The 15,784-nt window shown below is 40.0% G+C and overlaps 1 protein-coding gene across 2 annotated transcripts in view; it reads right to left on the bottom strand.

The window, feature by feature from the left end:
• DCBLD1 (discoidin, CUB and LCCL domain containing 1) overlaps positions 1-15,784 on the bottom strand; it is a 45,439-nt gene that overhangs the window by 26,898 nt on the left and 2,757 nt on the right. For both annotated transcript variants that reach the window (XM_042446980.1, XM_042446979.1), the window contains exon 2: positions 1,603-1,815. In XM_042446980.1, the coding sequence (XP_042302914.1) occupies positions 1,603-1,815 (213 nt within the window). The remainder of the gene's footprint in view (positions 1-1,602; positions 1,816-15,784) is intronic.

Below are 15,784 nucleotides of genomic sequence, written 5' to 3' on the forward strand. Positions count from 1 at the left end.
ATTTTTCTATGTCTGTAACATGTAAACAGTTTCTGCACTACCACATGCATCTAACTAAATGGGCTGGAGCCTACAAAAAGCTCATGCTGCAATAAACTTGATAGCCTTAAAGTGCCATGATGTCTGGTGTTGTTAATAGAAGGGTGGATTCAGCTGTGCACCTATGCAGTAATTATTAGGGGGAAAAAAGACATATGCTGTTGGTAGAGATTTCAAATTCCCAAGAATCTCAGGCGGGTTACATATCACTGAGAAGTGGTGGTCTGGCTCCGCCTCTGATTGCAGCGTCCAGGAACCGCAGCCTTTAAACCGTGCGGTTCCCGGACACTCCGAGGAAGGAGCACGGAAATCGCGCTCCTTCCTGGGCCCCAGAAAAGGCGCCGCGAGGCGCTAGTCACGCACTCACGGTGTCACTTCCAGGGCACGACGTGCGGACACAGAGCACCCATTACGTCAAGATGGCGGCGGCCGTGTGGAACGGCCGCCGCCATTTGTTATGGACTCAGTCCATGCTAGGGTTAGGGGCATCTGGAAGAGATGCCCCTTTCTAACCCTAGGACGGACTAAGTCCATCCTAGGGTGCCTGTTTGTAACAGGCCTCAGATTTCTTTTTGGTTTCTAAATGGATATTTCAGGACCAGGAAGATAGGAAAGTAAAATTTCAATATCAGATGAGAATGAAGAATGGAATCCCTGCAGAATTGACAGTCTGTGCCTTGGAAAACAAAATAGTTAAATGTATTTCTTTATTTAATTTATAGCCAGTTTTTCCTCAAATATGGAATCTCAAAACTGCAGATTAAAATTTCACAAAGGAAGAATACTTTGCCTGATTTACATATATTACAGACCCTGATTTTAAGGCCCAGAAGTTGGATTGTGTGGTACAGAACTATAATTGTTCTTCAAGCAAGGAATGTACATAATGTCCAGGCATAGTCAACTGAAGATATGAGCAGAAAGTTAAAACATTTTGTAGCAGTATAATGAAGGCAATTAAACCTGAGGCAATGCTTATGCGTGGTCATACAACTTTGTAACATTCGAAAAAGACATGCTAACAGAACTATTTTACCTGACACAAAAGGTGAAGGAAGGTGTCCTTGTAGTTATTAATTTTTCAGACTTGTTCAAAAAGAAACCTTAAGCTAGTGAGGCAGTAATAACTTCTTTCTTTCCTCCTTATACAGTAAAGAACAAACAAAGCTATTTCATTTTCTCTAATGTTCACACTTTTTCAAGCATAAATTAATCTCATCTTGGATCCAGCTCAGTTTGTTAATATTTTTCTTTTAAAAAGTCCATGCAAAAAATTACAGATTTTGTGTAAAGATTTTTATGCATTTGGTATATATTTTCAATTTATGCTTTTTTTTGTCCAAAGTATGCATTTGCTGTGTTCTTTTCTCTATCACACACAATTCTTCATAACATATAGTTTCATCATCATGCATTACCAGGTGTGAAATACCCATTCATTTATGAGTTCAGGAAGTGTGAATTAGTTCAGTTCACATTACAATGAGAACCAAAAGAACTTCTCTGTCATCCCTACTCACTGTTAATTGTTCTGATAATTTGGCCTTACTATTACTTACATACCGTGCACTGTAGTAGAACTGTGGATGCTAAGATAGTTAGCTTCACATTTTTGTGATTCAATATCCAAGTCTCCAATTTTTAGGATCAGCCGTTTTCCCTGAGACACCTGAATTTTCTTCTCACAGATGGTGTGGTTGGGGTATGTCCCAGGATAGTTCTTGGATGCCAGAGTTCCACTGTCTTGATAAATGGTCATCAGTCCACATCCATCTCCTGTTTGGAATGGGGAGGGTTGAGAAAGGAGGAGGAAGAAAAAAATAGAAAGACTTCATCATAGTAATCTTCATTAGATGAGCATGTATTTACAGCGCTTTATAAATAAAGGTTAATAATAATAATAATAATAATGTATTACTTTCCATCCTAATAATTATGTATACGCATGCATCACTTCACTTCCCATTCTAATAATTGAACAGTTATGAACAGAGTAAGGTAAATGAGTCTCCAAATCAGAGACTATCAATAATGGGGCACAATTCATGCTGCTGCTGCTGCTGCTTTTTTCTTCCTCCCATGGAAAGCCATTGTGTGCTATGTATCTTTAAATGTTCTAGTTCTGCTCTTGCTAGCAATATACAGGACCTAATGGGGGTGTATTTGCATAACTCAGGGGTTCTCAAATGGTGGGGCATGAGCTGCTGAAGGGGGAGGGTGAGACTTGGAGATCCTTTTCCCTCGTTCCTTCTCTTCCCAAACCGTTTATGTATAAAATTTACACATGTGTTGTGTTAAATGAAAATACACACATTAAATAAACAACATATTTTTATTCTTATACTGCTTGGGGGGGGGGGGGGTGCCCAATGACTGCATGTAGATGTGAAGCGGAGCCGGGGATTTGTCTGTTAAAGAAAGAGATAGGAGCAAGATGAAATAGAATTAGGGAAATCAAAGACAGAGTGAAAACCAGTTACAAAGAAAGGAAGGGATAAGGTCCAATATAGGGCTTTGGTACCTGGGAATGGCGCAAGAGTTCTAGGATTCACATTTAACTTAATTGTTATATAATACATTTTATCCCTTCTATTTTCTTCAGCTGTGTCTGAGTGTTTTCATTTAAGAACTGCAAGGGACAGTTGGCCCCACTTTACCACTCTGAACTCACTGATTAACAGCTTCACCTGTCTAGTATAGAGGTCACCTTGAAGTCTGATCCAGGGAGGGAAGTTGAGGGTAAAAGAACAAGGTGAGTGACAAGAGCTCTACAGCTGGAACTTCGGGGCCAGCCTGGACAGGGGTTCCATCATACTGACTTCATATATGTGTGTATATGTATGTACACACACCCACACCCTCTGTGTTTTCTTAGCTTTCTTTCTCATACATAAATTACTTTCTATTATACAGAAAGAGAGACCAATAAATAGACAAGAAAGAAAATCAAAAGTGAAATTACCTAAAATATGTGGACAACGGTATGGGGGCAAGGAGTCAAACATACTCCTCCATAGCTCCCTATGGGCTAAATGTCCCATATGCACCAAAATACCTTTCTTTTTCTTTAGTCTCTCTCAAAAAGTTTGCATTGGCCCTATACAGACAGGCCCTTTGTGGAGTCATGGCGATGTGCTAGGGTTGCCTTGGGGCAGCGTGTGCAGACACCCCGCAACCCTAGCACGTCGCTATGACACCATAGCTGTGCGGCACCATCCAGACGGCGCACACAGCTATGACGTCACTGCTGTGTGGTGTTTAGATGGAGCCGTACGGCAGCGACGTGCTCACACACCACCAGCAGTTTATGGTGGCATAAAAAGGAGCCACTTTTCAGCACTCCTTTTGTTTTTGTGGAGCCACGCCGTGTAATTTGGTTGCTGCGTTGCAGCAACGTGAAAAAGAGAGGTGGCTCCTGGCCACCTCTTTCTGGCAGTCTGTACCCCGCCATTGTTTCTTTTCACCATTTTGCAACAGACTCTCAACAACAAAAGAGGAGGTAGTGGGGTATGGAAATGTTCTGGTGCAGTTGGATGTGAGCGGGTGGGTTTTTTTGTGTACAATTTCATGCATGGGGGGCTTTTTATGTAGCTGTTTTGGGAAAACACCTGGAGTTTTATAAAAATAGGAAGGGCTTTGTTTGACGGGTTGGATCTTCAGGGGCTGCAAAAGTGGGATCCAGGGGGTACATGGGGCCTACAGGGTGCACTTTTCACACCTCAGCCTAAAATGTTACATTTAGGAACCCCCAACAATTTGTTTGGTTTGCACAACTGTGTTCTTTGGCAGTGATCCATGGGAATACTGCCCAGAAAAAAATGGCTTGGGAGGAAATGATCCTTACAGCAATGAATGACCTAAGAAGGGAGTCTCTTTCCTCAACCTACATGTAGCCAAGGAACTCTTTATTGGCAAATGTTCCCTTTAGTATTCAGAAATAAGAGGATGGTCAACTGTCGTAACCCCTGCACAGTCCCCTTAGATTTTTGTAAAGCACATCTGAAAAGGCAATTTCGTACAGAAGTGAGAAAGTCAAAACTGAGGGAAGGAGGAAATTAAATCAAAAGACCAGCAAGCTCCCATATCTAACAGTGATATTTTCCTTGAAATCAAAACAGCTGATACGATTCATGCTGCAAACACATTCAGGCTTAGAGGTAAATCTAATTTCTAATTGGTGGGACTGAATATCACAGGACATAAGCACAAGACTTTCTTTTCTTTCTCAAGCATTTCTGGGGATGCAGAGTAAACTGCTTAGTGCCACACAAGGGAGAAAAAGCACAGTAAAGACGTTAAATGTCTCACACTTGGAGACATATTATTTACAAGGAGGACTGTGGAGTAGGAGTTGTGCAGTCAGCTGTTTTGGGTGGAAATGTGCTAACTCCAACTTCAAAAATAAAAATGTTTAATATTTAACATTTAGTTTGCTGTATGTTTATTTTCGTAAGAATTTAGGAATGTTTTCTTGTTCAGCAATTTTAATTTAATCAAATAAATATATCTATATTCTAAGTAGTCTGATGGTTCACAAGGTGGTAGTGGTGAAATGCCTTGTACCAATTTCCATTTTGCTACGGTAATTTTGGTGTTGTGGTTTCTGTGTACCTGCAAGTCATTTCCAACTTATGGTGACCCTAAGGTAAATCTATCATGAGGTTTTCTTGGCATAATTTGTTCAGAGGAGGTTGGCCACTGCCTTCCTCTGAGGGTGAGAGGTAGGACTTGCCCAAGGTCACCCAGCGGATTTCATGGTTGAGCTGGGAATTGAACCCTGGTCCCCAGAGTTGTAGTCCAACCCTCAAACCACTACGCCACACAGGCTTTATTAATTAATATAGATTTGCAGTTTAAGAAGGAACTGAAATTGGGTTTGGAAGACGAATAGAAAATAAACAGAGGAGTTGGAGTCAAAGGTTTGGTATAAGGACTCCGCAGCCTTGAAAGAAAGAGGCAATCAGAACCAGGCAATGCCTCACAGAATTTCTCATCTTGTGTAATACCATAAATAGCCATTCTGGGAACTATGCTTTTTATTCAGTTCTACTTGAGTATGCTCACAATTCTTTTTATTTATCCTTAAATTCCACTATGTTTAGTAACTCTATGGCCAATTATGACAGACAGAAGTGTAGTTTAACATCACACTATGGATCATTCTTGACAGGAAAGGGTATCTCAACTCATCATGACATTCCAGCTAAGGAACAATAACAATTGCAAGATTATAAGGAGCCCTGGTGGCACACTGGTTAAATGCCAGTACTACAGCCACAACGTTATAAGTTTGATCCTAAAGGAGGGCTCCAAGGTCTACTCAACATTCCATCATTCCGTAGGTTGATAAAATGAGTACCCAGCTTGCTGGGGGCAATTGGCTTACACACTGTAAACTGCTTCAGGAGTGCTAGTTCACTGATAAGCCATATAGAGATGTAAATGTTATTGCTATTCACATTTCATGCTCTGCAATTGGTCCTGTAGGTAAAAAGCCAACCCACTTCACAAAGTATTTCCTAGACTCATGCTTCAGAACTGCTGTAAAAAGACACCATGGTTAATGACATCAAAAATGACTAAGAGATCCAGGGCAGTACTCTTCCTGTGTATTGCTCGGAACAGATCATTGGTTAGGGCTGTTTCATTACATCTCTGGCCTGAAACCAAACCCAGATGGGGTCAGATAATCTGCAACTTCCAAGAATGTTCAAAAAATATCCCTTTTCAGGTAATATGCTCAATGTGCATCATAACTCAATGAATGGATATAATATACTTTCTAAATGCCTTGCCATCATTTCTCAGAAACCTTGGAGAACAGGTGTGCTGCCAGAGGACTAGAGATGAGTCCCTCTCTTTAAAAAAAAAGTAAAGCAACAAAGGCAGTCAGCCTGACCCAGGAAAAACATTATAATGTGGGGACTCCTCTGGATGTCTTCAAAAAGAGGCTGGGCTACTACCTGTTGGGGATGCTTTTGCTGGTGACCCAAGAATGAGTTGGATTCAATGGCCTATGAGGACACTTCCAGCTCTATGATTCTATATGACTATGAATGAACATCAGTGATTTTCGTCTTGATGTCCTTGATGTGCCTAACAAGGTGGTTTTGGTTTTTTATGGCAGACAGTCAGGAGTTCCATTCCCATTCTCTCTCAGCCTGATCCCCAAAACATCTTAACCACTAAGAATTAAGTGTTGACTGACAGACAAAGTGTCAAAAATAATGGAAGGAAGGAAATAATAAAGTAGTGGAAAGACTTTAACTGATTGGTATTAATTGTCCAATATGGATTTGAAGGTTATGAAGAATGTACTTAGGTCACTGCACACAAATCTATCTGGTTAGACAATACTAGATGACGAAATATTTACTCAGGATTTGTTAGTCAATCAAGATACTATAGGGAAAAATGCTGAAAAGCTTGTCCTGGCCAGGTGAGTTTTCAGAGAGGAAACTAACTGTCATAGAGAGAAAAGTCTGACAAACCTATTTAAATGAATAATGAATTAAAAGGAAAAGGAAAGGCTTTTTACGTTTCAATTGTCGATTTTTCACTCTCCTTTAATACTGTTAAGGTGGCGGTGAACACTTTTACATATATTGGTTCTAAATAGACCTGTGGATGTGCAAACATATCCTCTCTTTCTCTTTTCACCACCCTGCCCCCAACAGTCAGCACCCAAAGTGGTTGCTGGCAATAAAAGAGATGAAAGATACTCCTTCAGGTGTTCTTGTCTTGCAGATGTGGATCATTAATAAGGAGCTCTGACAGATTCTCAATTTATGACAATGAAACACACAACTAAAGTATAAAGCAAGGTCCAAAACAAGCTAGGTGAGACACATACCAAAAGACTGCATTGAAAAATGGAAAGAAATGTCATTGTCTTCATCAGCTAAAAACATATCTGTTGCAAACATGGTTTCTTGAGGTTTCCCATCACATTCTCTGATGCTAGTCCCATCCCATTTAACATGGTGTAAAATACTGGGCACAAATCTGGACAGTCTTGATAAACACATAAATACGTGGAGGTGGCTGTGGCCCCGAGCGCTACCATCCTACAGAATCCTGGGATTTGCAGTTTAAAGAGGGGTATTTAGAATTTGCATTCAGAGAGCTCTGGTTTCTCAGAGTTGCAAACCCCAGGCTTCCACAGGATGTTGCCAACACAGCTGAAGTGGAATTATAGTGCCATAATTATACGGTGTGAAATGGCCCCAGAAGGAGGTCAGTGAGAGTGGATACTCTGAAGGAGAATTTCCAACCACTTCCCGCTTCTGCAAATTGCAAAAAAGAGTCCTGAATGTGTTCTGCCATGCAAAGGGAATGACTGAGCCTCAACAGACAACGTGTCCCAGATTCTATTAGCCACAGAGATTCCTCAGCCAATTGTTCCTTGGAAGTACAAAGGCCTAAATCCAATATGTTAGTCCCAACTAGCATATACCCAATGAAATCAATGTGAACTTGGTAAATCAATACTCATGTTAAGTTCCACTGATTTTATGAATCTGCTTTGGTTAGCACTCTACATTCATGGGGGCTAGGGGTACAAGATCCTCCTGAAGTTGTAAAACCTACAAATATCTCTAGGCAACCCAGAGATCTGGCTGAGGAGGGGAGATGGGGCACCACTGCTGTTGTCCCATAGGAAGCTGGGTATGTTTAGCCTGGAAAAGAGATGGTTAAGAGGTGATATGATCGCCCTGTTTAAGTATTTGAAAGGGTGTAACATTGAGGATGGAGCAAGTTTTCCCTCCGCTGCTCCAGAGATTAAGGCCTGGTGCAGACTGGTGCAAACGCCTGCCTGGGGTCAATTTTAGGTCTCGGGAGAGTGGAGCATCTGCACACTCCTGAGCCCTATCACGCTGTCCAGGCGCCATCATGGCTCGCCCCCGTCCACATGGGGGCCACCATGATAATGTGCGTGTGGTGCAGTGAGCAAACGGCACCACACCACGCATACGTCATCGGTGTGCACAAGGGTGACAATGGCACCCTGTGTGCAATGCAAAAAGAACCCACTGGGAACACAAGCACAGTTCTATGGCCAGTTCACATTAAAAGACTTATCCAAATGAGTAGCCCTTTTGCTTTCTGGTACATCAAGCATGAGCAAGCTTAATAAACAATCACAAGTGAAAAGAATGCCCATATCTAATAGTGGGAGAAGAGGGATATCCATAAGCAATGCTACTAGCTGTATATCTGGTTTTCTGAACTCAGTTCTGTTCAAGAAAACCATCACAGCTCTGGCAAATAAGAAACTGACCGCTAGAGAGATGTAAAAATTTCAAATACAGGTGTGGTTTGGACTGCAAAACAGGTTTCTGCATGAGATTCCCAAAGACACCATTACTCAGCAACATTAGAGGTTTTTAGACATTAGCATATGACACTAAAACATCACGCAATGCTTCAGATCCAAGCTACATTCCTGCTTTTTGTAACATGTAAGTCTGTTAACTGGGGTGGGGGGGGAGGCACTTTTGCTTGTTTGGGCTTATCCTGATACACTGCTACCTCGGGTTACGAAATTAATTCGTTCCGCCATTCCCTTCGTAACCCGAAAATTTCGCAACCCGAAAAGGCTTTCCGTTAGCGCTGGAAAGCCTATAGCCGCGCTTCGCATTTGAATTTCGCGGCGAAATGAATTTCGTAACCCGAAAAATAGTTCGTAACCCGGAACAGTTTTTTCCAATCCAACTTTTTCGTATCCCGGAAATTTCGTAACGCGATCATTTCGTATCCCGAGGCACCAGTGTAATATCAAGACTTCCAGTTCATTTTGGTTTGATTTTATCTGTATATTCATGGCTTTGCACCTACATTCTTCCTTCAAAAGCCCACGTTTCCCTCCCCACTTCTCCCATTCTTCCTCTTACCCCCTCCACTGATCATGTGCAACATCCAGACAAGATTTCAGAAACCGATTTTCACCAATTTCCACTGGTCACTTCAATTATTATTAAGGAGTTATAAGTCAAATTGTTTTAGCAATATTGCACTAGTTAAGCATTAGGATCACATTCTTTTATTGTTAGCATTCCTCTTTTCCTCACTTGATCTCTAATGAATCTGGGTTCTGGAAGAAAAAAAAATCTCTTGGCAGCAGTCATTTAGCTAGTTGTGGTATAAACACAAGATGCTCACAAAGAAGTACCTTTCATTTTGGGAAACAGTGGGTTAATTTAAACTGACTTGGGGAGTGGAAATGATAATGCTGGAAGTTCCCTGGCAATACTTTGGGACAGAAAAAAAAGACGTGGATCTCCAAAATAAAATTGGTGTGTAGAGGAGCAAAATCAGGGACTGTCAAAGATTTCTTTTTTCTTGTCTGAAAAGGCTCCCTTTGCCCTGCTTATAGGCATTACACAAAATGTGTGGTCAATATTTAGGACCACAAAAATGAGCATGGTCAACGCATTACATGTACATCAGAAGATTCTGGGAACTATACCACATAGAGAATGCAGGTGTTAATGCAACATGTAAGCACAGTGATACACTCTTAATAAAATATAGGATTTTCCCTTGCTGCCACTGAATTCTCAGCATATAGAAAAATCTGGCCACTTCATATAACTTTTTCAATATGAATGACCACAGATTGCTATAGGTCTCTAATCCTTTACAGACAAGCCTGCATTGTTTTGAAACACATTATGCCCCACAGTGTTCACAACCAACACACTTTTGTTCATATGGACTGCATCAAGCGGTACATTTCATAATGAAACTTGTTGCTTCTAAAGTTATGCAGTTCGGTCTTGTAACCCACTTCAAATAGGAGTTAAAATGCCACTAGTGTGCTAATAGTATTTTTAATTTCTTATTAAAAATAATTCTTACAGAGAAAAAGAATGAAAAATCATGCACTCATGGAGCAGCTACACCACATTGCTTTGTTTTCCTCACTCCACTCAAACAAAAGGAACTCCAAAGATGCACTGAAAGCAATGTGCAGTTTACTGTGGCCAAAACAAATCCCAGTTTTTCAACAAGATTGTCATACAAGTTATTTTAGCAAACACAATAGTTTCAGACAGTTCCACTGCAATACAAGCTGCAGCAGGCCTCAATCAGCTGGACTGTTTCCTTTGTGATTCTGAGCTACCTCTTTTCTTTTGTTCCCTGGATTGGTGCCTCCCTCATCTTTTTGTTTGAAACCCAGTGGAACAAATGCTGCTCCTTGGCTGAGTAATACTGCCTATCTAGCTCTTTGAAGAGTGAAAGGAAAGGCCAAAAAAGTTGCTTTCCACATTCTTCACTGCTCATAGTGCTGGGTTGACTGTTGTTCCTGCATCTCCTTATAGAGAACCCTTCACAGTATCAGCAGGATTGTACTGGTTGCCAGGAGGCAACTTTCCCCCGTTCTTGGAATAATGACCCAGTTACTTAAACTTGGCAACTGCGGTACCAACTTATTGGACATACAATGGATGAGAAGTATCAATTAGGCATCCAAATGTCCTTAAGCCAAGTCCCACTGGGAAACACTTTTGCATATTCCCTACATGTGGAAGATCCACTTTAATTCAAGTTTTGCCAAGAAACCCCAATGGTGAGAAAAAACATGAGAACAAACCAACAGGTGTAGTTTAAGTTTACTGATTTAGAAATGGGGCTTGAAACATTTCACTTAAATTTAGACAAGTTGCTGTAGCAGATAGTTTCATCAATTAAAAAAAACTCTCAGGTTAAACAGGTTTGGATTAAGCCAAAATATATGAAATGGTAATGGCAAAAGTGCCACCAATACAGAGTTAATGTAAATTCACAAAATAGATCTAAATACAACTTTTTATTTATCTAACTCAGATACATATTTTATTCTTGAACCAGTTTAAACTAAAGTTATGCATTTAGCGAAACCTCTCCATTTTTAACATACACACAATGATGTGCAATGTCTTCAAAGCCATTAAAAACAGGATGCTTTAGAAAAACAGCTTATTTTAGTCCTTCCTGAACTGTAGCATATTCTCCATATGCCTCCACAAACATCAATGTGACAGGAGGACAAAACATAAAGCACTTTGAGTCTACAAGCTTATCAATTTCAAGGCATTTTATATATGGGGTAGCAAAAAGATAAACTGGCATAACTCACAGAAGTTAGGGGACAATCTTCTCAGAAATGCCATAGAAATGGGAATTGCACAACAGAACGTAGCTTAACGTGTACCTCCATGGGAAAGGAGGAAATGCCATGTTGACAACTTATGTGACCTGTAAACAGAACTACAAAAGGGACATAGGATGTGTATTTCCAACCTATCATACCATAATTTAATGAACTGGGAATGACCATGACTACAGAGCTCACCTTGCAAAAGTCACTTTTTGGACTACAGCTTCCAGAATCCACCAACCAACATGGCCACTGGGGACTTTTGGAAATTGTAGTCCCAAAAGCATTTACAAGTGTAGACTGGATGGACCCACATTCTTCTCTTCCTAGTTACCGTAAAGCCCACCATTACATTCAAAATAAGGAAATGGGGAAAAGATTTAATGCCAGTTTACTACCAAGGATTTTAAACTACATATGAAACTGCTAAATTTTGTTTAACAATTCACAATACACAAACAACATCAGGTAACACACAACTGATGAAATCCAGATTTGCTTGATTTTACATTTTCAATTTTATAAAGCCATGTTTTCATGCATATACACCACAAAACATACAACAGTGATTATGGAAACAAAATCAGAATGTTGTTGCTAATGTGTTGTTCAAAAAAACCAAGACAACAGAAAGCAGTACACAAATGAAAAAGAATCTGAACAAGCTATTTCTTTTCCTTCATTCCTTGCCATAGGTTGTCATTCATTTGAATCTTAGCTAAGATCCCTTAAAAACTGAAGGTTAACTATGCAACTCTTAGCCATTTAACCATTAGCCAATAGTGTGCAAAGTATTCTCATCTCCTTCTATTACCTGTTATGGAGATATTGGCACCTTTTCAGCCATGCAGGAAACAAACAAATAAACAAACAAACTATACATATATATAAAATAGCCACAAATATATATAAAATGGATAATCATACTATTCAAGAAAATCAAGGCCCATAGTAATGGATAAAATCCTACTGAAAACACTAAGACACGGTCTCATTGCGTGCTGGCCTGTTTAACAATTGAAACTTTCTTCAGTCACTGTCTTACAGATTAAATCATAACAGATAATTATCACTATGCACAAATGTTAACATTTGGTCTTTGCTGGTTATGTTTCTCCTTTCACAGCACACCCCTAAGAACCAGCCAGGTGTTGTTTTTTAAACACGTTTGTAGTGCTTTATGATCTGAATACCTACACAGCCTATTTAGGGTTTTTAGAGAACTTCACATTATTTTAAGCACTCTTATAATAGTTCTGTAAGACAGACCAGTATTATTGTCCACTATAATGCTGATGGAGGAAGGGCTGAGAAAGAGAGGTAGTGATTTACCGAATTTCATTTCATAAACTCTTGGTGATCCTGAGATTCAAACAGGAAAATTCCAAGCTCTCATTCTTATCCTTTATACAGGGGTGAAAGAAGGCAGACCAGGCTCTGTTTGCAGATCTCTTTGCAGTCGATGAGCAAAGATTTCTTGCTCTCGGTCATTTAGCAATAACAACAACAAATGACTCCCTCACTTGGCCTAAATCATACTCCTGAAACAAAGACAGTGGGTGGGGGAAGGTAACCTGGAGCAGATTTGTGTGCAGAAGAATACAGAGCTCTGTTCAGTTCTGGTACTCCAAACAAATTCTTGATTATTTAATTAATCTTTTGTACCAAGCTTCTCTTCTAGTGAAAAACAAGGTGCATACCACAAGCCTGAAGTCTGCCTACCCTGACCTATACTTCGGAGCGAACAACTACCACACAATTTATTGTTTTCAAGAAACCTAATTAACAAGAGATGATTTAAAAGAACAATAATCTACAGACGCGGAGTATAAAAATGGGTTACTGTTATAATCTTGTAACTACTCAGACTCATGGATAAACTAGGCATGGATTAACGGGGTCAAACTATATAAAGCACTAAAATCAGCTAAGATAGTATAATGCATGATTATACTGGCAGGGGATTGTTTCCAGCTGCCATAAAACAACAACAACAACAAAAGGGTATCAGGACGATTAAAGGTAATGAAAAACTAAAAACAAGAAATTTTCTTTACCTTTAAAGTGGCACAGGAAACCATTACTTGGTACTTCCTGTCCTTTATGAAATACCTTGTGTGCAGTTCAATTTTTCCTTTAATTAACAGAATATTTTGACTGTCCTCTCTAACACTGCCAGATGTCATAGCCCCACAGAACACAACAGATGTGACTTGTTTCACCCTCTTCTGAACAATTCCTGAATCTCCACAGTAACAGAGACAAATGCATCTGGCAACCAGTATCCACCTATCATCTAAGTCTTAGTTACAATCAAAAGTGTGGCATTTTGGCAGTTGAAATCCCCACATCTTACCAGGCGTTATAGAGAGCAAAATTCATCTAGGGAGTTAACTATAGATAATTAGTGGGAAAGATGATTTGTAATGTCAAGCTTAGAAGGAAAATAGCCTAAAACATCATAGAAATAGGACTTACTGAACATAATGGGATTTACCTCTGAGAAAACATGCAGAGGACTGAGCTACAGCAGGAGTGGGAAGCATGTGGCCTTCCAGATGTTTTTAGACTGTATCTTCCAGCATTCCTCATAACTGGCTAGGGACTTGAAATCTAACAACATCTGGAAATCTGAATAATGATTACTAGTGAGCTGCAAAATTCCCAATGGTGAGCTATAGGAAAACAAGTTTAGAAATTGCAACAAAGCACCTCAGGCTAGAGAACAAGGAAGCTCAAGACTCCCTTGAATTATTTATTAGTTGTCTAGCTTTGTCCTTTGGGAATGTTTTGCCAAAGTAAACAGTTTTCTCATTTGCTGTGCAAAATCAAATGAAAAACACTGAAAACAGAAAATCCAAAAAGCTTTCACATGGCACAAACCATATTGTTCAAAGATGAACCATGGTGTTTGGATTTTCCCAAAGTGTTTATGAAGCTCAGCTCAGGCTCTGCGAAAGACAAGGTCATTTGAGTAGCACATGGCTGAATTAACCAGTGTCAAATGCAGAAAAACTGTCTTGCATAAAATAAGAACAGTTTGAGGAGATTACCAGACAAGGGAAAATTGGGGAAGAAAAAGGCATACTCCCAGCAAAGTCATGCGATCATGCTAAAGATTTTCAGATGATGTCACGCTTATCCAGGACTGCCGCATCAATATTCCAGGGACTTCCCCATGAATGGTTTGCCATTCCTGGATCTTCATGGGTTACGTCATGGATAAGAGCGGTGTGTGTGAAAATCTTCAACCCAATCATGCGACTTTGCCGAGAATACTCTCAGCTTTTCCCCTCTGTCTGATAATCTCCTTACACTTTCACACTGATGAATGCATGTCTCTGTGTTCTCCGGCCCCATCGCTCTGGAATAAGGAATAAAATATTTAGATTCAGTTCAGCCTTTAGTCCCCTTTTAGCATTCACTCAGGGTGTCAATGGAGGGCACGTGGAGCCATGTGCATGCTGACCCAGCCCCTCCATCCCAGCAGAAAGATGATTGGAACCACATTCACCTGAATAAAATCACAACCCTCTTAGCAACTAAAAAACCTATACAACACAGATTGCAGTCACAGAAAGAATTGTAATGGCATTCAGTTAAACATTATTATTATTATTATTTATATAGCGCTGTAGATTTGCACAGCGCTGTACATAAAAACAACAAATATAAAAGAGTCTACCTGCCTATGGCGTACAATCTAAGAAATGATAGGATAATACAAATAAAACACATAGCAATACAGGAAATGGTTCAATAAAACAGGCAACAAAAAGAACATCAGAGAGCAAGTGACAATCACGCAATGTCTGGGAACGCTTCTCTGAACATGATGGTCTTCAACTCCATTTTGAAGCTGGTTAAAGAAGTGATGGCCCTTACTCGCGAGGGAAGAAGCTTCCAGGAGTGAGGGGCAGCAAGTGAAAAGGGGCAAATCCGAGATGGGGCAGAGGAATTACATTTATTACATTTCCCCCTTCTAAGTTTCTTGATGAACATGGTGAAATTGGAGACTCAGTTGACCTTTTGGGTGAATGAACTGGGCATGTGCCCTAGGCACTAAGCTGAAGGGGGTGCCAAGCTATGTTTGTTGAATCTATTGTCTAGGGTGATAGAAAAGAGTTAAGTGCGTTTCCCTCCCAAATTCATGATCTGAGACAGCCAGTGTGGTGTAGTGGTTTGAGTGCTGGACTATGACTCTGGAGACTAGGGTTCAATTCCCAGCTCGGCCATGAAACCCACTGGGTGACCTTGGCCAAGTCACACACTTTCAGCCTCAGGGGAAGCAATGGCAAACCTCTTCTGAACAAAACTTGCCAAGAAAACTGCATGATAGGTTTGCTTTAGGGTCTCCATAAGTCAGGAACCACAAAACAACAACAATAAACAAACACCATGATCTACAGACAATTTGGATATGAAATATAAAAATGAACATTCAAGTATGTTACTTTTCCATTTGCAGTGTGGTATCTTTTATCCTAGACAAAGAAAGGAGCAATACATAACTTTACTTGAGGTGAAACTATATGGTACACCACAGCAAACATAATAATAATAATAATAATAATAATAATAATAATAATAATAATAATAATA

The sequence above is a fragment of the Sceloporus undulatus genome, chromosome 1 (assembly GCF_019175285.1).
Source record: "Sceloporus undulatus isolate JIND9_A2432 ecotype Alabama chromosome 1, SceUnd_v1.1, whole genome shotgun sequence".
Lineage (NCBI taxonomy): Eukaryota > Metazoa > Chordata > Lepidosauria > Squamata > Phrynosomatidae > Sceloporus > Sceloporus undulatus.